The sequence below is a fragment of the Serpula lacrymans genome (assembly GCF_000218685.1).
Source record: "Serpula lacrymans var. lacrymans S7.9 unplaced genomic scaffold SERLAscaffold_13, whole genome shotgun sequence".
Taxonomy (NCBI): Eukaryota; Fungi; Basidiomycota; class Agaricomycetes; order Boletales; family Serpulaceae; genus Serpula; species Serpula lacrymans.
The window spans coordinates 544,321-565,376 of NW_006763302.1; the positions used below are offsets into that span (position 1 = coordinate 544,321).

The 21,056-nt window shown below is 46.0% G+C and overlaps 5 protein-coding genes across 5 annotated transcripts; 4 read left to right on the plus strand and 1 right to left on the minus strand.

Moving 5' to 3' along the window:
• Nucleotides 1-4,713: 4,713 nt before the first annotated feature.
• Nucleotides 4,714-4,965, minus strand: SERLADRAFT_343566 (uncharacterized protein; the record flags this gene model as incomplete). The annotated part of the gene is made up of 1 exon (XM_007322512.1): nucleotides 4,714-4,965. A coding segment is annotated over one exon (252 nt), but the record flags the coding sequence as incomplete, so codon positions are not given.
• A 4,328-nt stretch (nucleotides 4,966-9,293) lies between these two features.
• Nucleotides 9,294-9,536, plus strand: SERLADRAFT_340133 (uncharacterized protein; the record flags this gene model as incomplete). Its single annotated transcript, XM_007322513.1, has 1 exon — nucleotides 9,294-9,536. A coding segment is annotated over one exon (243 nt), but the record flags the coding sequence as incomplete, so codon positions are not given.
• Nucleotides 9,537-11,857: 2,321 nt separating this feature from the next.
• SERLADRAFT_417807 (uncharacterized protein) lies at nucleotides 11,858-14,178 on the plus strand (the record flags this gene model as incomplete). Its single annotated transcript, XM_007322514.1, has 8 exons — nucleotides 11,858-11,873; nucleotides 11,931-12,057; nucleotides 12,107-12,183; nucleotides 12,252-12,737; nucleotides 12,800-13,033; nucleotides 13,087-13,262; nucleotides 13,330-13,458; nucleotides 13,519-14,178. The coding sequence occupies 8 exons, from the start codon at nucleotides 11,858-11,860 to the stop codon at nucleotides 14,068-14,070; spliced, it is 1,797 nt and encodes a 598-aa protein (XP_007322576.1).
• An 824-nt stretch (nucleotides 14,179-15,002) lies between these two features.
• Nucleotides 15,003-16,181, plus strand: SERLADRAFT_351721 (uncharacterized protein; the record flags this gene model as incomplete). The annotated part of the gene is made up of 9 exons (XM_007322515.1): nucleotides 15,003-15,110; nucleotides 15,179-15,215; nucleotides 15,325-15,415; nucleotides 15,466-15,509; nucleotides 15,575-15,633; nucleotides 15,700-15,774; nucleotides 15,841-15,883; nucleotides 15,936-15,965; nucleotides 16,036-16,181. 9 exons carry the CDS (start codon nucleotides 15,003-15,005, stop codon nucleotides 16,179-16,181), a joined length of 633 nt encoding a protein of 210 aa, XP_007322577.1.
• A 1,713-nt stretch (nucleotides 16,182-17,894) lies between these two features.
• SERLADRAFT_363469 (uncharacterized protein) lies at nucleotides 17,895-20,095 on the plus strand (the record flags this gene model as incomplete). The annotated part of the gene is made up of 11 exons (XM_007322516.1): nucleotides 17,895-17,933; nucleotides 17,999-18,271; nucleotides 18,335-18,481; nucleotides 18,570-18,675; nucleotides 18,743-18,827; nucleotides 18,882-19,027; nucleotides 19,104-19,215; nucleotides 19,309-19,392; nucleotides 19,468-19,587; nucleotides 19,651-19,689; nucleotides 19,738-20,095. The coding sequence occupies 10 exons, from the start codon at nucleotides 18,065-18,067 to the stop codon at nucleotides 19,970-19,972; spliced, it is 1,281 nt and encodes a 426-aa protein (XP_007322578.1).
• Between the last annotated feature and the right edge of the window lie 961 nt (nucleotides 20,096-21,056).

Here is a 21,056-nt window from a genome sequence, read left to right on the forward strand (position 1 = left end):
CGTAACACTACCCCCTCTAAGGCTCGACTTCCAGGCGAGACCAAATACCGGAGGTAAATAGTTAAATTTCCGGGCATCAGTTGAAAAAGGGAATTAAAAAGGTTGGAATCCATGCCTCTAAGCTTCCTAGGAGCCGAGGGATTCTTAGAAGAAAATTTGCGAACAGCATTGTGGGAATTGTCCAGATGGGCTCCTGGTTCCCATGTTCTGTCCTTGTCTCCATAGCTCTTCCATAGGACTAGGAACTCTAACTTTCCACACTTCAAGCGTGCATCCACCACCTGTTCGACTTCAAATTCTTCTTCACCTTCCTGGGTGACTACCACCGGTCTGGGCCGGTCTATGCACTGTCCTAGCAGCGGCCCTTTGTAGGGTTTCACACGGCTAATATTGACCGTGGGTACTACCCTCATTCGTTTTGGGAGTTCCAGCTCCACTGCATTGGGTTTGACTTCCTTAATCCGGTAAGGACCAATCCACTTTTTGGTCAGTTTTCTAGACTGCCGATCTTTCAATTTTAAGTGGTCGGTATCTAACCAGACCAGGTCTCCGACCTTGTAGTCAGGGGCCTTAGAGCGTCTACGCTCTGCCCTGTCTTTCATCTGCTCTGCAGTTTTGAATAGCGCTTTGCGTGTTTTGTCTAAGGACTTCATGTCCTTGGCCATGTTCCCAGCAGCCTTGTTCTTGCTTTTGCCAGGTTCTACACCCATTCTAGGAAGGTACAATCTTGTAACCTCGGATGGTGCTTTTCCTGTGGCCAACGACTGTTTGATATTATATGAGAACTGGGCTATCTTTAGCCACTTGGCCCAATCTGTCTGTCTATTGTTAATAAATATACGGAGGTATTGCTTCAATTCCTGATTGAGCCTCTCCGTTTGTCCATCAGTCTGTGGATGGAATGCCGTTGATAATTTAGGTTTGATGCCCAGCATCCGGCATAACTCTTTCGTAAATTCGCTAGCAAATTGTGGTCCCCTATCGGAGATAACCGTTTCCGGTAATCCATGGATAGACCATACAAAATCTTGAAATAGATCTGCCGTACCAGCGGCGGTAGTGGTTTTGTTGGTGGGGATGCACACCACTTCTTTAGAGAAGCGATCTACTACCACCATTACTGAGTCATACCCATTTGATTCGGGTAGACCCATTGTGAAATCAACCAATATATCCTGCCAAGACCAGCTGGTATCGGATTTGGCATAAGTTTACCGGCCGGCGGTTGATGTGAATTCTTTGCCATGGCACATCTCAGACAGGATTTTACATACTCCTGTACGTCTTTGACCATGCCGGGCCACATGTAGTTTCTGGAGATCAACTCCATTGTTTGTTGCCATCCAGGGTGCCCAGCCACTGGAGTGTTGTGATGTCTGTCTATTGCCTTAATCCTTGCGGACTCAGGCACATAGATTTTGTCTTTAAAAGGGAAGAGCCCGTCTTCCCATAAATAGTTTTCATTGCCATCAAGGCGTGCCTTCTCTTCTGAGGAGATGTCTTTCTTGAAGACTTCCAGAAGATCGGAATCCTGCCCGATGTCATGCACCAAAGTTGATTGGTAGCATGGACAGGTGTCAATAACGAAGCGAATATTCAAAAAGACTCGCCTTTGCGCCACACAGGCATAGTGCCATGTGGAATAGTAATTAATATTGCCTTTTTCGAACTTGTGGCTGATCAGCACCACCTCTATTAGGCAATCCAGTCACGCTCACCTTCGCTTTTCCATCCGTTACTTTCCGCGTTTCGGCATTTTGGCAAATTTTTGCATCGCCACTGGCTACACATTGCATTGCGCCCTCGCTTTTGTCGTTTCCTTTACTCCCCTTCCTTTGCCTAGCCCCACCATGGGCCCCTTCCTCTCCTTTTTATTCTCACCTGACGGTCATTTCTGGATCCCCATTCTAATCCACTTGTTCGTCACCTCCACCCTCCTCCTCCTCATCTTATTTGCACCCCCACCATTTCTGATGTCACCACTTCCTATCCGCTTCCATCACCGATCCGTTGACTATCACGTGCCACTGCTGATATCAGCAAAGCCCCGGCGGCCGGTTCAAATAGGGCAACAGGTCCATCTTCATGACGTCGATCTGCCATCATATACTATCAAAACATCGGTCGCTCGTCTTGCCTGGTTGGAGCGTGGGTGTGTAGTTTTTGAGCTGGAGAAGGTTCATCCCCTTGCGTCGCCCATGTTCATTGCTGTCCCATTCACTTGGGTACACTTGTCTTTTGTCCATCGTCTTCGCTACAGCTACACCTACCACACGCTGCCTGGGACTCACTTGTTCCAAATTGGAACTACTCCTCTCCCTCCCTCGTTTGATCAGGTGGTCCAACACAACCAGTCCATTGGTAAGGCCATGGAACTGTCGGATTTGGACTAGGTGGTGGACCGGTGGCTCCAGTTTCTTTTTTTTCAGCAGAACATTCATTTACAGTGCAATTATTTTTGATTTTTGAATCATTTTTATGGACACATATTTTTTAGAATGCCTAACTGACAATAAAGGAACTGTGTTGATACTGATAGTGTTTTGCCTTGCCTTTTTTTTACTGCATCTTCCCATGACATCATGATTTTCCTGCTCTCTTTTGCTATTGGACTTTACTTTATGGCTGTACAAACCTGTGACATTACTCACAGCATTCATTGTTCTATCCCTTTCTTTTCCTTTTTTGACAATCTTATCCTGTACTACCTACGCAGGATTTGTCAGCATACATTCCTTCCTTCATGTTCTTTCTCATTCTTTTTGCACAGCTATACTGTGCATAGCCTACTTTTCTTTTACTATATAAACCCCTGTATTTTACCTTGTAAAAAAAACAAGAACTCCAATCCAGACTTCTTCTCTAATCTCAAGTTCACTACTCTCTGCTACTTGTGATCCAGTGTGGTCACAACACTTCCCACTGCTACCACTGTTAATTGCTGTCATTGTCACTTCCCACTTTTGAAGTCATTGTTATCCCTTTCGATTAGAGTCCTTCTGAGCACTACAGTTTGTGCGTCAGGAGCCTGCTATCACTGGGAACCTCGTCGTTCTCAAACCTACCTTGTGCTACCATTAGCAAGGTAGTGCTCATCTATACTCGTCACTAAGCCCCTATCTTCTATAAATTCAACTATCCCTCCTCCTCAAAACCCACACTCATACACCTCTGGGTTTTTACTTTGAAGGATCTTTATACGTACCACCCCACAAACAACCAGACCACTCCACTGTTCTAGGAGGCAAAGCCCATAAACAAGTTCCGTGGAATCTGGGAGGATTGTGTGTTAGTTTGTTTTTGTGTGTGGTTTTCTAACAGCAGTTCTCATCATCGACACCAATTCATAATTAAACCTAGACAAGTACACCACATAGCAGGCCTGTTTTCAGTTCAAGTCTCGGGCCATCATTAAATACTCCAGATTCTTATGATCAGTCCAAATTTCAAATTGGTGCCTAGCACCTTCTAAGTAGTCCCGCCAGTGCTCTAAAGCTCTAATGATGGCCAGCATCTTTTTGTTGTAAATTTGATAGTTGCACTCTGTAGGTGACAAACTATGTGATAAATAGGCACAAGGCCTCCAAAGATCATCAGGGCATTTAATTGATAGAACAGCCCCAGTAGCAAAATCAGAAGAGTTAGTTTCTAGCCGGAACTCTTTGTCTAATTCTGGAAATGCTAATATGGGTGCCATTGTAAACGCATGTTTAAGCTTATCAAAAGCTTCTTGTTCTTTAGCACCCCAGTGCCAAACAATGTCCTTTTTTGTGAGATTGTTCAACAGTCTCGTTATCTTTGCAAAGTTTTCAACAAACCTTTGGTAGAAGTTGCCTAAGCCAAGGAAGGCCCTAACTCCTTTGACACAAGTAGGTTCAGGCCAATCCAATATAGCTTGAACTTTCTCAAAATCCATCCTGATTCCATTCTGGCCAATTGTCATACCGAGGAAGTCTACTTCCTTTACTTTAAAGTTACATTTTTTGGGTTTGATGAATAGGTCCTGTTCCTATAAGCATAGAAGGACTTCTTGCACAAGCCTGTCATGCTCAGCCTCATTGTCCAACTTTGTAAATATTAATAAATTGTCAATGTAGATGACAACACAGTTTTCCATATCTGCAAGGATCTCGTTCATCATGCTCTGGAAGGTTGCCGGTGAATTGGTTAACCCAAGAAACATAACGAGGGGTTCAAAGGATCCTCGGTGGCATGTGAACGCAGCCTTCCAGGCATCCTTTTCTTTGATCCGTACATTATTGTACCCCCATCTGAGATCCATCTTTGTTAAGATTTTGGCGCCAGCCAATTTGTCTACTAGCTGACTGATTAAAGGCAGCGGATACGCGTTTTTAACCATGTGCTCATTCACGTAACAATAGTCCATAATCATGTGCTTTTTACCATCCTTTTTAGGGATGAAGAACACTGGGGATGTCATAGGGCTTTTGGAAGGTCTGACGTAACCCTTTCTAAGCTGTTCGTCTATGAAACTTAATACTTCATCTCTGTCTGGGGAAGAGAGGGGTATCATGTGTCCTTTTCTAGGTTTGAAGGTGTCTTTCAAATCTATAGCATGGTCCCAAGGCTTAGCCTCTGGGAAGTGCTCTGATTTTTGTTTTGAATAGACTTTCCAGAAGTCATAGTACTCTGGAGGTACCAGCCACTTAATCTCTTCCTCGGGCTTTACCTTGTCATTGTCATTGTCAAGATCCAGCCTAAGATTAAATTAATCTTCAATAGTTGGGTAGCTTTGGCGGTGACTCGTTCTCTGTGTCCTTGGTACTCAACAACAAAAGAGCATTTGTGCATAATGCAGCCACCCACATTAAGGGTACCGTCAACATTATAGATGGGAATAGATACATTGCATTTTACAAGGGGGAGTCCAATTTGCTCCGCCCAGACCTGATCTATGAAGATGTTGTTTGCGCCTGAATCAAGCAGTGCACTGGTTGAGTGTACTACGCTCAGGGCAAGGTTTTCCACACCAACGTCTAAACAGATCTCTTTTTGGAATAAATATGTGCGCATCAACACACACCTTGGGATTTTGGGGAAAGGTGGGTCCATAGAAGAAGAATCAAAAGAAACATGTTTAATGTTTTCTATATGTTTATTTTTACTTTTACCAGAATCAAGCACCCTAGTAGTCGTCTCTCCAGGGCCATGCTCCTAGGGAGACACTGGTGCAGCAGTGGTATAATAAATATTACAGTTACAATTCTCTATACAAGTACATACTTCAGACAATAGATTTAGAAAATTGTTTACAAATAGGGGAGCCACCCTCTTTTCTTTATTGCTCATGCAACACCCTGGAGCAGGGGCCACCTTGTTGTGGTTTACTTCATTGTTTTGTGGAGCAAAGGCACCCAAGTGGCCTAAGCTCCAAACTCTTTTCCCTGAGCCTTCATTTCAGCAACCTGTTGGTCGTAAAAGAAGGCCTGGGTTCCGTTGTATGAACAACTGGCCAGAGTATTGAGCTGATTGTCCGGCCTTTCAGTTTCTAATTGGTGTGCCTGGCACCCTTGGTTATTTTTTTTGTTGGGTGGCCTGCACCCCATTTCTGCAATTCCGGGATATGTGTCCCTATTGGCCACAATTGTAGCAGCTGCCCTTGAATCTGCACATCTGTCCTTGCTGGACTGCGCCGATATCCATAGGGGCTCCCTGCCCTGGTTGCAGCCCGAACGGCTTGAACCCATGAGAATAATTATGATGGTTTGATGACCCCGGGCGTCTCTGGGATTGGTGTTTTTTGGTGGTGGGCCCGCCACCTTGATGCATCACATAGAGCTCCATGGCCCTACCAACTCTGTGAACTTCCTCAGCCGCCAGGGCCAGGTTGTCACTTTATGTGTCCTACAGATAGATCTGTTCTGCAATGCGGGGGTTCACATTGCGTTCTAGCAGTTCCACTGCGTGTTCCTTGCCAAGCTCTCCTTGGGTAGAGAGGGCCAGGAACCGGGTAACATAATCATCTGTCCTTATGTTTCCTTGTTTGAAGGAACAGATCTGCTGACATGCCCAGTCACGCTCAGCCTGCGGTTTAAAATATTTTTCAATCTCAACCTTGAGATTGTCCCAGGTAGGCCACACACCCGCCGTGTAGCACTCTTGAAGTCTTACTTGGGCATACTGACCCGCCACAGGTCCTTTTAGTCGAGACAGCACAGCAGTTGCTATCTCAAAATTGTTGGCAAATGTGTCCCAATTTGCCTTGATCCAAATTTGTAGCTTGGTCCACCATTCGGCATATCGAGCTCTGTCTCCTTTGAAAGCGCCAGGGTCAGCAACAATCTTGACTTTCTTGTTGAACTTTTGCTCAACTGTAGGTTTCGCTGCTGGGGCAGCCTGAATCTGTGCATGCATATTGTGCAGCAGACTGTTTATATCCGGTGGCAACAACATGTCAACTTGTTCTCTTTGGTAATGTAAAAAAAAGGTAACTGGGGGTCCCCACTTGCTATCTGTGGATCAACCTCTTCCCAGCTGAGTATTGGATCTCAATCTCCAACTACCCACACTATAGTATTAGAAAAAAATATGTAAAGTTATAGTACAAAACCCTGGTCCAAACAGTTGTCAGGGGGTGGTCTGCTTGTTAGGCTGTCAACCCTTCTCCAGACTGGCGGAGGCAAGTGCCCGGCCCGGTCAGAGGTATTCAAAGAAGAAGTTTTGTATTCTAAAATCTAATCAACAGAGGTTCCACACCAACTGCTGAGCTATGGTACTCCCCTTAATGCTGGGGGCCGCGTATCAAAGGTTTTGGTTCTTCTCCAAAAGCACTACAAGGCCGTCGCTAGGAGCACACTCTTCTGCTATACGGGATATTCCAAATTAATAACCCCTTAACCTTGGGGACTGGGTTTGCACAAAGTGCGAGAGAGTAGTAGGAGCAAGTCTAATGTAACAACCAAAGTTTTGATACTCTGGCGCACAACTCAGACAAAGCTACAAAGGTAGTGAGGGGAGTGGTTACCCTTAGAATAGGACTGAGTTAGTTGTGGGTAAACAATAGGAGGACTTGCTGAGGAGTCTCCTGGATCTATTGGGGTATATATATTACCACAGGTTTGTTTGTGTACAGTTGATGGAGACAGTGGCTGATGATGTCATAGGGGACAGCCCGTGTGACCAGCTCCACTGCATGAGATACTTGATTCTCAAAATAAGAAAAAGGCAGCGCAGCGCAAGAAGTGGAGTTTAAACCATAATGGAAAGTGCTGCATGGCACAGAGTGTGGAAACTGCAAAAGAAAATTGAAGGGGATAATGAAATTTAAGGGTCCAAAAATTGTGTTATCGTAACAATTACACTATAGTGAGTAGCACCTCCGACTATATGTAGTAGGGGGTTTAGTATAGTAATACCTCAGTCATTTCTATAGCCTCTTAGGAAGCGGCTGAGTTTCACTTAGATTTATTAGGTTATGAGCCTTGGTGGCACAAAAGCTACACAGGAAATAATTCTCATTTGAAACGGCAACCTTGGAACCATGACCACAGCATACAATACATCCGCATGTCCAGTTCTCACTGGACCCAACAATTTCCAGATATGGAAACTCCGGATCATCTCAAAGCTACGTCAGGAAAAAGTTCTCTGAGTTGTTACTGGAGAGGAGCTTAAGCCCTCACCAGGAAAGCTCACCTCCTTGGAGGATCCTGAAACCACCGGGATGCTTAAGGATGAGAAAGCACATAGAATTATCCAGGACCACATCTCTGATGCCCTCCTAATGAGGACTGGAGACCTCACCAGCTCCAAGGAGTTATTTGATAAACTTGTTTCACTCCATCAGACATCCAACATTGCCTCGGCCTCCTATTCATTCCAGCAACTCACCAAATTGTCCTGGGATGGGACATCACCTATCCAGGACCACATTGCAAAAATCCGGACAATTGATTCACACCTCTCCAGAATAAAACTAGGAGTTGATACCAAACTCATGGCTTTCGCTCTTCTCCAATCTCTCCCATGCACTCTTGAATGGCAAATATTTCAGTCATTGTTAATCAACACAATTGAAGGAAATAAACTTACCTTTGATGCAGTTGAGATCCAGATCACTGCAGAAGTTGCACAACAGTCAGGAAAGGCCCCTGGAGGTTCCGAATTAGCACTCAAGTCCGAGGAGAAGTGGTGTGACTTCCACAAAGCCAAATCACACAACACCTCAGAGTGTCAAACATGTCAGTCAGCTGGAAAAGGTCAAAAGAAGAAGGGAAAGGAAAAACACAAGGATAAAGGAAAAGAGAAGGAAAAGGGAAATACGGCAGAGCAATCATCTGGATCTGACTCCAAGGAGGAACAGAGTTATATTGCATTGGAACATGTACATATTTCCAAGCCCCTTGCTAAACGCATTCAAGCTTACCTTGAGTTGGAACCTAATAAGACCAATCAGTTTTGGGGGTGAATCCTCTGTAAATGCCATTGGAATTGGAACAGTAATCCTACAAGCAACTGTTGGCAAAAAAGACTACAATATTGCACTGTCAAATGTCTTCATTGTGGCAAACTTCACTTTACCACTTGTCTCTGTCCACAAATTGCCTAAAATGGGGTTATCAACACTTTTTCCAGCAGGGTAAAACGCTTGTGAAGTTCGGAAAAAGGAGGAACTTATCCTCACTGCCTTACACAAGCGAGAACTTTATCACATCCAAGCAAAACCTGAAATCAACCCGGAGTCAGCTTTTGCAGCAGTAGATGTGAATTTATTGCACAGGAGAATGGGACACATTGGAATGGACCGCTTGCAACGAATGGTTACAAAAGGACAGCTCCAGGACATAGACACCCTTACCGGAACCCCGGAGTTTTGTGAACCTTGCGCTTTAGGAAAGATGAAGAAATTACCTTTCAAGTCCACTGGAGGAAACCGAGCCAAGTGCCCCATACAAATTGTGCACACAGATGTTGGAGGACCAATCAAACCAACCTCCAGGGAGGGTTTTTGGTACTGGGTTATCATTGTAGATGATTTCTTCAAATTTCCATGGATATATTTCCTAAAACACAAAAGTGAAGCACTGGAACAATACAAGCAATGGAAAGAAGATGTCCAAACATTCTTCCGAACTCATTTGGGAGAAGAAAACTTCACTCCACTGTACACAGAATTCCTCCGGAGTGATGGGGTAGGAGAATATACTAGCAATGCATTCAAAAATCAACTCCAAGGAGATGGTGTCATCCAAGAAACTACAGCTGCAGATACTCCGGAACAAAATGGCATTGCAGAACGCATGAATCAGACATTGGCTATATTAGCAACCACTATGCTCCATGATTTGAAGCTCCCAAAGTCATTTTGGGTAGATGCCATGCAAACAGCTGCATATACCACAGCACACAGCCCAGCATCAGGACTCCATGGAAAGACCCCATATGAAATACTGTTTAAAAGGAGAGTTGATCCAACTTTGTTTCGCCCTTTCGGATGCCAAGCATATGCCTTGATTCCGAAAGACAAAAGGCAAGGGAAGTTTTACTCCAAGGGGCGCAAAGCCATAATGATTGGCTACACACATGGAAAGCAAGCCTACAAACTCCTAGACACTGAAAAATGGACTGTGTTTTCCAGTCAGCATGTCATATTCAATGAATCTGGAAAGGTACAAAAGGATGACACTGCTCCCTGGAACACAGACACTAGCACAGATCAGTGGGAGGGACTCATTCCAGAGAATGCTCACTATCCAGACCAAAAATCATTGGAGGAGGATGATCCTGACCCTCGGATCCGAGATCCAAATGAATTGCAAATGGAACCACATCTCCAAGGAGATGTTCCACAAGCAATGGTACCATACCAGCATGAATATGTTCCTAGAGCAGTGGGGCTGTGTTTATTGACACTGAAGGCTGGCTCCCCCAAAAAGCCTGTCATTCAGATTAGGCTACAGTACTCTTGACTCGATCAACCTCGCAGCAGTGGAGTCGATCTCAGAACACGCACTCCCAGTTTTAAGTAAGCTATGTCCCATGTTCATATAGCAAAAACCAAAGCTACAGAGCTTCAATACCACAAGTTTGTCTGACTACACTTCTTCCCTACAGCAATAAAGGCAAAATCTCCAGTTTGTTCATTAAAAGCCACTTAGTAGACCGCGATACGACGACGGACGCCGAGAGTCCTTCTGCATACATCAGCTAAACATGAGATTATTTTTGTGATAAATAAAAATACCTTCGCTGGAGGAGGTTGGCAAGCTCAGAAGCAGCCTCTTCTGCCTGCTGCTCAGCAATGGCAGTAACATTCACTGATAACGGGAAGGTGGCATTGGTACCGGGCTTGGACAGTCAAAATAAGCTAACACTGCTGAGCAGAGGAGGGTAATTGTAAATTCACCAAAGTCATGTTGCTATTCGTTGTCATGTTCGGGTTCATCGTGGAGTTTGGATTCTGGCCGACGATAGGCATAGATGTCGTAAGCGGCGTCCCAGCCATAGTACTCGAGGGGGTCATCTGGCTTGAACTATTAGCAGGCATAGCTCCAGCCTATTGCAGGCGAAGGTGAGCAACAAGACCTAAAATAGAGGATATGGCACGTACACTACCGGTAGGCCCAGGAAGATATGCAGTCACGGTAACGGTAACGGTCCCTGAGCAAGAACCCGACGAGCCTGTCGAATTAGCTGGGCTCATTGACGATGGATCAGTCATGTTCATCGGGACTGTCGAATTGGCCAAAGGCATTGTCATGTTCTTATGGCCATTGTGCATTGAGGACGGCATTGTGCTGTTCATAGGACCTGGGCCATTTGGGTGGGGAAAGGTTGTTGAATTTCCCATTCCTGACGATGGATCACTCATGTTCATGGGCCCATGACCACCTTTAAAATATCATGTTTATATTCAGCGAAATATCACCGAATCACAATACTTGCCTTGCATCGAACCGGAGCTTCCCTGAAATGATTGCTGTTAGCTAAATACCTGCTGATAGTCCAAAACAACGTACATTATCCCGATTTTTAATCATACCACCTCCAGAGCTCTGAAAAGAAGCACATCAGCAAGTCACATCACAATTGGTAGGGCATCAACGCACATATTGAACACCAGTGGGCAATGCCAGGGCGGAGCCTGCAAGGATAACGGCAGTAAAGGGAACAAGAACGGCGCGGAACAACATTATGACTCGAAAAATAACAGTAAATGAACGAGGAAATATTATGTGCGCTGCACAAAGAAAGAGTATAGCGTGAAAATGAACGAAGAATGTCGATACCAGATCGACACGTGTGATAAGAAAAGACGCAGTGAGTGACCAAGTGGACGCTGAAGAGCCATTTGCTGATCGTTGCAGAGACTATATACCGGAATCGCTGAGCACTGCCTCGGCATCAAACGTTATGCAAGGCAGATATCCGAACCTTCAAAAGGATCCGGCCCATCAGAAATGACACAAATGTACTTCACTGCACTCCAACTTGGACATTTTCCAGACAAGCAACTCCTCCACAACTCCTCCGCATTGACACAAGTGCGGTAGTAGTAAACTGTCCAGAAAAATTATCGTAGGACGATAACTCCAATTGTGATCGATTAATTCACGTATGGATCTGGCTGCGATCAGAGACCAAATAGCATCATCCTAGGAATAACCTGAACATGACATTCGGAGCCTTCATCGTTGGTCGGGGGTTGACATGGACCTTGCGTCGACGGGATACTTAAGTTTTAAAAAAATGTCAGTTAGTTGCGGTCGATCATGAGATCCAATGTTACTGATCTCGGATTACTGGTCGGATCAGTCACGGTGGCTGTAGATAAGATAATCGAGAATTTTTCAAGTCCTTCAATCTGATCTCTCTTTATCGCACTGACTATTCGGCCATGTCTCAGCCAATTGGTACGAGGAAACTGTCCTTGCAGTTCCATCGCTTTGCTTATTGATTGTAACGAAAAGCCTTGTTGTCCGTGTACGACAAAACTGGCCTTATAGAGTTTGCCCAGGGACTCCATGCAGCAGGAGTACGCCTCCTAGGATCTGGAGGCACTGCGAAAAAGATCAGAGATAATGGGATCCCCATTGAGTATGTTTTATCCAAGTGTCATTTGAATTGTGAATGAATCGTATGCCAGAGATGTTTCTGACATCACAAAAGCTCCTGAGATGCTCGGTGGGAGGGTGAAGACACTTCATCCTGCCGTTCATGGTGGTAAGTAATTCTATCCATCATAAAATATGCATAAATGATACATCACTGAACATGTTATTGCATTAAAGGCATTCTCGCACGCTCCATCCCCTCCGACGAGCAAGACCTTATCGCTAACTCCATCTCCCCCATTTCCATCGTCGTCTGCAACCTCTACCCCTTCACATCCACCATCGCTTCACCAAACTGCACTCTCGCATCTGCCATCGAGGAGATCGACATCGGTGGAGTCACCCTTCTGCGCGCAGCAGCTAAAAACCACTCTCGCGTTTCCGTCCTCTCCGACCCGACTGACTATAGTACCTTCCTCGATGCCTGGACGTCAGGTAAGGGCGAGGTCAGTCTAGGGCTGAGGAATAAGCTTGCACTGAAGGCGTTTGAGGTGACTTCTGCGTACGACGAGGCGATCAGTGGCTACTTCAGGGAGCAATATGCCTCTGCAGAACTAGAAGGGCCAGTGGACCCTATCCAGAGAATGGTACTGCGATATGGCGCAAACCCACACCAAAAACCCGCCCAAACGTTCGTAGCTGAAGGAGAACTCCCTTTCAAAGGTAATAATTTGATATCGTCCTCTTCATAATTATAGTATCAACCAACACACTCGGCTCTCTAGTCCTTTGCGGTTCCCCAGGCTACATCAACCTCCTTGACGCCCTCAATTCTTATGCCCTTGTCAAAGAGCTACAAGAGGCACTGAATCTCCCTGCCGCAGCCTCCTTCAAACACGTATCCCCAGCCGGTGCAGCCGTCGGTCTCGAATTGGATGACGTCGAAAAACAGGTTTATGGAGTCGACGATCTCAAGGAGGCGCTTACTCCCCTAGCGTGTGCGTACGCTCGAGCTCGAGGTGAGTGCAGGTGCTGTAATCCATGTGATGCAATCAATAATATAAGGTATCAGGTGCCGACCGCATGTCCTCTTTTGGTGACTTCATTGGCCTGTCTGCTCCATGTGACCTTGCCACGGCACGTATCATCTCGCGTGAAGTGTCCGATGGTATCATCGCTCCAGGGTATACGCCCGAGGCACTTGATGTACTAAAAAAGAAGAAAGCAGGCAAGTATTGCGTACTCCAAGTAAGCCGTAATTGATTTTCATCGTAACAAGGGCACAATACTGAATCATTCCCCCCTTCGTATCTAGATGGACCCGAAATACACGCCCCCGGCGATCGAGACACGTCAAGTATACGGAATTCATATGCAACAAAAGCGAAACGATGCTAAGATCGGGCCAGAATTGTTCTCTAATCTCGTGTCTCAAAACAAAGAGGTGGGTTCATACTTTGCTGGGAAAAACGCCATGCTAACTTACCAATCTATGAATATTCAGCTTCCCTCAGCGGCGACGACAGATCTTATCGTAGCGACACTTGCCCTGAAGTACACTCAGTCCAACAGTGTCGCTTATGCTCTCCACGGCGCTATCATCGGTCTAGGCGCAGGCCAGCAATCGCGCATTCACTGTACCCGGCTCGCAGGGTCTAAAGCCGACATCTGGTGGCTCCGCCACCACCCCCGCGTGCTCTCCCTCCCCTTCAAAAAAGGCGTGAAGCGAGCTGAAAAAGCTAATGCAATAGATCTCTTCGTGGGTGGAGAAGAACTGGAAGGTGGTGAGCGCACGTCTTGGGAGTTGCTATTTGATTCCGTCCCGGCAGCATTGAGCGAGAGCGAGAGGAAGGAGTGGATAGGAAAGTTGGATGGGGTTGCGTGTTCGAGCGATGCGTTTTTCCCGTTCCCCGATAACGTGCACCGGGCGAGGAGGAGCGGGGTGAAGTATCTGGCGGCGGCAAGTGGGAGTGTGATGGATGCTGAGTGCATCAAGGCCGCAGACGAACACGGGATGGTGTTTGCACACACTGCGTTGAGACTTTTCCACCACTGAAGTTTGAGCCGCGAATGGAGCAGTCTGGGGCGAAGAATATAGCTGTAAGAATTAGAATGTAGCCTAGGCAAAATAGATCACGAAAGCTCAGCTTTAAAAGGTTTCGAATCCACAAACTCGCACCTAAAAATCTCGATAATAGGATTATCGATAGTGACATTAAAAAAGCAAAAAGAATGAGCTGAATGAAAAATGATGCTACCTTTTCGCATAGTACAAGGTACTCTCATGTACATTTTTGCAACAAGAACCACGGGTTGTGAGAGTATGGAAGGCCAATGTCATCAAGAAAGCATCTCTTTGCCATTAAGGCGGGTAGAAGAAGTCGCCGTGATTCATGGCCCCGAAGCGAACTAGGCGCAACGCTCAAGAGAAGACAAGTACACGAGAGAAATAGCGTTTTATCCACCACAGCCATGAAGAAATATCTTTCATCATCTAGGGCTTAGTTCCGATTCAACTGCTCGCTCCAAAATCATTTTTGCGCGAGAGGGCGTCTGTGTAAAAACTCCAATAGCAGACGGGCTTTGAGTGCGTGGGAGTCACATATGTGCGTGTCGGAATTGTTTCTGAATGGAAAGCACGATTGCTGGAATACATGAATCCGCGAACTTATAGCTGGTGTTGAAATGGTTCAATAGTACTCAGTATATAGAGCGGTTGCAGAGTGAGCAGAGAAGTGAGCGCTTTATGTGAGTTAAAACTGAGTGGACTGGACTGTCGTGTATTGACGGAATAATGAAACGAGATGCAACAACTCGAAGAGGTTTACCCATAATATTAATTGTAAACTGCCAATGCGACGCAAACTTGAAAGAGATAGAAATGCACTGACGGTGCGCCGCGGAGTTCGCTTCGTAACAGGAGTTTGAATCGTTCAAAGCTCGCACCATGTCATGCATGTCGCTTGCACTCAGGCTTCATTGTATCCAATGGAATCAGGCTCTTCTTCAAAACGCATCTTTCCCCCGCTATATGTCTCTTCGGGAGACATATCTGCTGATAGACTTGCTTTTTTCCATATCTTGGAACGGCTAAAAGTAATTGCGATTTCAATACTTCTCATTTAATTCCTTCATAGCCTCGCTCACCCCGGTCATTCACACAGACACAAAAGCGAACCGGATGGGTTGATCATAAAGGGCGTTTCAGTATATCCTCTTGTGAAAATGAATGTTAGTAACATCGAATTGTGTAGATACCCAATCCAGAGAGGTACCGTTTATTCTTCCGCTATATCCTGGGACTGAAGAGCTCATTTTTTCATCCCAAGTATATCTGACCATATGTATCGTATGGCTCTCCTCGCCATGTGTACATCCGATGCGAAATTGGATGTATCGAAGTGCGTAATTTCTCGTTCGACTTTAGTTGATTTTATAAATAAAATTGCAGATGTGTTATGATGTGCCTCGTTCACGATCTCGCAGAAGCTCAAGGTAGGGATTATGACGTAAATTATATTATATAGATTATCAACACTTACCCTTTATTCTATTAATAGTGGGAGATATTGCTCCTAGGGAGGGAATAACAAAAGCGGAGAAGAGGAAACTTGAGGCGGTAGGTGTTCTCGTGCAGTGATGTTTACTTCATCAAAGATTGACTAGTGGCCGGCTGTCTCTTTAGGATGCTATGCACAACTTCGTCTATGAAATGTTACATGGCAGCCCAGCGGCATTGCGGATCGAGGATCTCTGGAAGGTATGACAGCCATAATCCTTTGCCTCGTAAATACTTTTTCACCCTGTGTCTTCGAAATTCTTGCAGGAATATGAAGAAGGCGAGTCCGATGAAGCGAAATTTGTGAAAGGTTTGTTCTGCATTGCTAGTCAAATGGTAGATATTAATACTCGCACCTCAAGATCTCGATAGGTTTGAGATGGCCACTCAAGGTACGTAATATTTTCTACTGTGACACTATTTATTCCTTACGTTCATGCTTCTCTTTTTAATCGGCTATAGCGCTCGAGTATGAGAGGGCACACGGCGCACAAACACTCCAGCCCTTCTTCGACAGCAGTTTGCCATATGTTCGGCATGACGAAGTTAAGTCGTGGGGAAATGATCTGGTGCAAGAGCGCGAGAAAATAAGTTTAGAGGGAAGATGAGATGATTATGAGTCTAATAAAGGTAAAATGAAAGTGCTACCAGTCTTCAGATTTCTGTGGTCGAGTTCCAGCACAAATTATTATCTTGAAATGCATAACGCGTTGACTCGACCTCAAGATGCTTCAGTATTATGGTGCGAGTGCCGAATCCACCCTTCCAACTCATAGCTTGCATATTTCAAGTCAAGGTCAACACCACTGCATTTCTTGCAGTACATACCGCGCAGCTGCTCCTTGCTGTAAGGTCTAGTGTAATGCATGCCGTTCAGGAGCAGGTTCGGAACACATTCAACTGCGCTGGACACCGTGCTGACAAATGTCAATATATATCCAGGGTAACAATCCGGGCTCGCATTCGGGCCGAGTATGAAAGAGAAGACTCAGCATGCAGTACTGTCAACTCGTGATTTCATCTAACGCGGAGATCCCCTATCCAGGAACGTTAGGGGTCATAGCGAAGGCCTCGGGCAGTGCAAGGGTGGTCCTTAGAAATGACAGTTCACCAGAAACTCTATGAGCTATCACTATGCCGGTATGTGTGGGTCTAGCTCAGGACGACATGAGCTTTCTGCAAACATATCTCATATCAGAGAGCCGCCGCATCGGCCAAGAAGGGCCTGGTCTGAAAGGTGTAATGGTTCGCTGTCTTGTTCGGACACGTGTAGATGAATGAGGACGATCCTGATTGGTCGATACCTCCCAAGTTCAGCAAATTAATCTCTCTTGTGGGCAAATATGACACGCCTCGTTTGAACAGCGTTTAGATACCAATTCAAGCCGGAGTACCATACATATCTGATAAACGGTCAGTTTATATAAACCACTGCTTCACGTTATACCCTCCTCTACTTAGTTCCTTCCCTCTGCGTTACCATGGCCGATCCTGAATACGAGGTAGATACTGCGGTCGATCTACAGCTTGACAGCGACAATGATAGCGCCCTCGGTGACGACGATCTTCCAGACGATGCAGACGAAGACTTCACCGACGACGACGACGTTCCCTCGGATGATGACGAGTACGACATTGACGATGCTGCCTATGGTGAATTTGGCGGAGAGTACGACGAGGAAGATGACTATGACGAGGAAGATGATGGTGCTAGTGTTAGTGATCTCGATGCCGATCTGCCTGATGGGGAACACGACGACACTCCTCTCGAAGTCACACCCTACGTAGCCAGAGCTTCTGCTGATGCGCCATCCAAAGCAGAAAACCTATGTGCCGTACGTATCGCTCTCCATCCCAAACTTAACGTGCAACTGAAATTTTTATGCAAGACATGTCACCAAAAGCCTCGATTTTTCGATGGTAAGGCCCTCTCTCCGTACTGCAGCAGGACCTGTATGGCAAATGCCAAGGGACCCCCGCCGGCCAAGGCTCCACCCCCGAAGCCCAAACCGAATGACAATCTCTGTATCGTGAGTATTTAAAACACGCATTATTCATTCGCCTTCTGAACAAAAGTGCCCCTATTCCAGGTCTGCCACAACCGTCCAAAATTCACGAACTCCCAATTCTGTGGTAGGACTTGCGCGTCGAAAGGCGCAGGCAAAGCCTATGAAGCCAACGATCAATCTGACGAATACAAAGAGGAAGATGATGATGCAAGCATCAGTGATCCCGATGCTGATCTCCCCGACCACGCGGAGGATCAGGACGATCTAGATGAATACGATGATGAGGATACCCCTTTCGAAGCTGCAACTGACGGTGCAAAAGCTCTCGCCAATGCAGGCAATCTATGTACCGTACGCGTCTCATTCAAATTTATCCCATCCCACTCTCATCATTTAACTAATACCTCATCCAAAAGACCTGTCACCAAAAACCTCGTTTCTTCGATGGGACAGCGCTGTCTCCTTATTGTAGCAAGACCTGCATGGCGAACGCGAAAACAGCAACCATGATTGCTCCGACGGCAGCGATAGTGGCTCCAATGGCCTTTAAAGCGACTCAAATGACGTTCAAAGCAGCACCGATGGCCTTCAAAGCGACACCAATGACTTTGAAAGCTGCTCCGATGCTCGCACCAATGGCCGCAAGGGCGAAGGCACCCGCCAAAGCTAAAGCCACTAATCTCTGTGTAGTGAGTACGATAACCACACCCATTCCTCGCCTGCCATTACTAAAACTAACCGCAAAACCATAGGTCTGTCATAAACGTCGCAAATTCAAGACGTCTCAATTCTGCAGCAAAGCTTGCGCATCCAGAGTCAAAGGAAAAGGCAAACATGTCGGCGGTACGGCAAAAACGCAAGCAGGCCGCGGCGGCGGTCGTGGTCGTGGTCTCTGCGATGTCAGTCATCATCTCTACGTGTTGCCTTTCACGTTGCACATTAATGTTGCTCACTATCATGGTTGACGTATTCGGATTATTAATGTAGTATTGTCACAAAAACCGAAAATATGTGAAGGGGAAGACCGTTTACCCATTTTGTGGGAAGGTTTGTGCGAGGAAGGCTAAGAAGGCGCGACCGAAGCCTACTGGACGTATGATTTTCACCCAAATTATTGTACAAAATACCCTCTCACCAGACGCTTCTTCTGATTTTTCCAGCGGTTTGCGCGATACCAGGCTGTCACAAGCCAGTTTTCACACTGAATGGAAAAGCAGGCAAATATTGTTCACGAGCTCATGTCGAGTCAGTCTTCTTTCAACTTGAAAGTGGTGTCGCTAACATAAACTGCATTTACAGACTCGCAAAAGTAGCGTGTCTTGTATGTCGCAAGCGAAAAAGACGCGGAAAATATCCCTTTTGCGGGAAAACATGTGCTCGGCGAGCGCAAAAGATCGCTCCTGGACTGTTGGAAGCCCCACCTGGGCACGTCATGTTCAACGATAGTAAGTACTCACCTCTGGCGTACTGGGCTGTATCCCTAAAGCGAATTTCGAACTCTTTTCTATCCGTTCTGGCCAGTTGTGAACCAGTTCAAGAAATCATGGAGAATAGCGACCGCTCAGGCTACTATCAAGAAAGTGTACAAGGTCGTGTGTACAGGTTCTTCGGTAGCTCAGTATAACAAGTATCGGTGTGTTGCTCCTTTATCTCAATTTCCCTCCCACAAGAATGCTCACACCATTGCTTCGTTTACCCTTGATTGTTTGGCGTACCATATGAGTAGTGCTGGCGTAGAAGCTCGTGGGCATTTCAAGCGCCGAAAGTTGCCAGAGGGAAATGAACGTAGACGCTGGCACGGGACGAGGAGGCGAGTCACTTTATCACTTCACGTTACATACAGCTGATATATCCATATGGTAATGTCTACGCTTATCTTGCACAGAGAATGCAAGCTTGGTGACCCAGGCAATACCAAACTCTGCAAGGTGCCAACTTGCAATGTGTGCAATATCATGCGGTCATCTCTCAAGGTGTCCCAAGCTGGAAAGAACTACGGTATGAGGTGAGCTTGATGGCTTTCTAGACTACACGTACGGTGATTAAAGTTCACTTCTTTCTGTTTAAGATTTGGAGCGGGTGTTTATACTTCTTCTTCTTCCGAGACGTACGTATCCTTCACTGCACCTAGGCGCCTAGCTTACCTTTTCCCTAGTTCGGTTGCCTACTGTCGCAACTCCCCAAACAACCCCTCACCCTACAAAGCGATGTTTCTCACCAAAGTCGTTGTTGGCCGTACGATTAAGCCCCTGATGGACCAGCCGGCATGGACTGCGCCGCCTGCGGGATACGATTCAGTGGTGGCGGAGAGGAACGTGATTTACGGGGACGAATTGGTGGTATATACGGATAGGGCGATCAGGCCTTCTTATTTGATTGTATTTCAATAACGTGGGGATAGGGTGTTGACAGGCGTACGTCCATGCTTAAATTTCAGTCAATTCGCGTTTGTTTGCTTCTGAGATTTCAGATGTCGAGTGAATGCTGAGGTGGTTTTAGCTGCGCATGCATTTCAATTCGAACACGAGAGATAGTAGGGAAATAATTTCGGGACATGTTGTCTGATGACCGGACAGGAATGCTGCTAAGTCACGGTTAAGACGCCGCGGCTTCAAATCGCTCAAAGTGCCGGCAAAGATGTCAAAAGAAGAAAAGGGGTGCGTAGAGAAGCGCAGAAATGACGAATTTGAATGCACATGTGTAATCCTCTCGATATTTGAAAATCGGAAGACCTTCAAAGAGCGCCCTTGCCTTCGATCTTAAACTGCAATTTCCAGAGCGTCCCTTCATAATATTTACATCTTTACAGCACTTGTAGGTAACCAAAATGGGCTCTTACTATTAATATCTAAACCCACTTGGAACCGTTTCTCAATGTCGGACCCTTGTAGATACAGAACTTATAAGCCCAGTCCACAGAGGATGACCTCCAGCTCTGCGCACCCTCTAATATTTTAAAACTGTACGCACGTCTAGTCTTTCTGCGCACACTATATGACATTGTTGCTATAGGTCAACATCCACATCACGTCAGTTAGCCCTGATAGGCGTTCTTTTATCTCTCCTACAGGGCGGAGCTCCTCAGCACGAGGGTGTCCACAATGGAATATCACTCAATCTTAGGGCCCCTTTGTGGAACACAAGAATCATCCACTCCGCATATCACGACCAATCAATCAGTGTTTTGTGGATTAATCGCGCTGCGTGGCAGACAACGGCCCAGGTACAGTCAATTCTTGAATCGAAACCCTGTTGCATGTACCTCACTCGTACATAGTGGTGCAGTCATTTCGACCTGCGTCCGAGCCAAGCATGCGCGGTTATCATCCAAGGGGAACTCAACCGATATAGCATGTGCCTGTAATCGACTTCTTCAGTGAAAATTGGAGACTGACACAGTAGTTCTGAATTCGGTGAACTATATTTATGGTTTCGCAGTCTGAAATTGCTTGTCTATGATGAAATGTTGTGTTG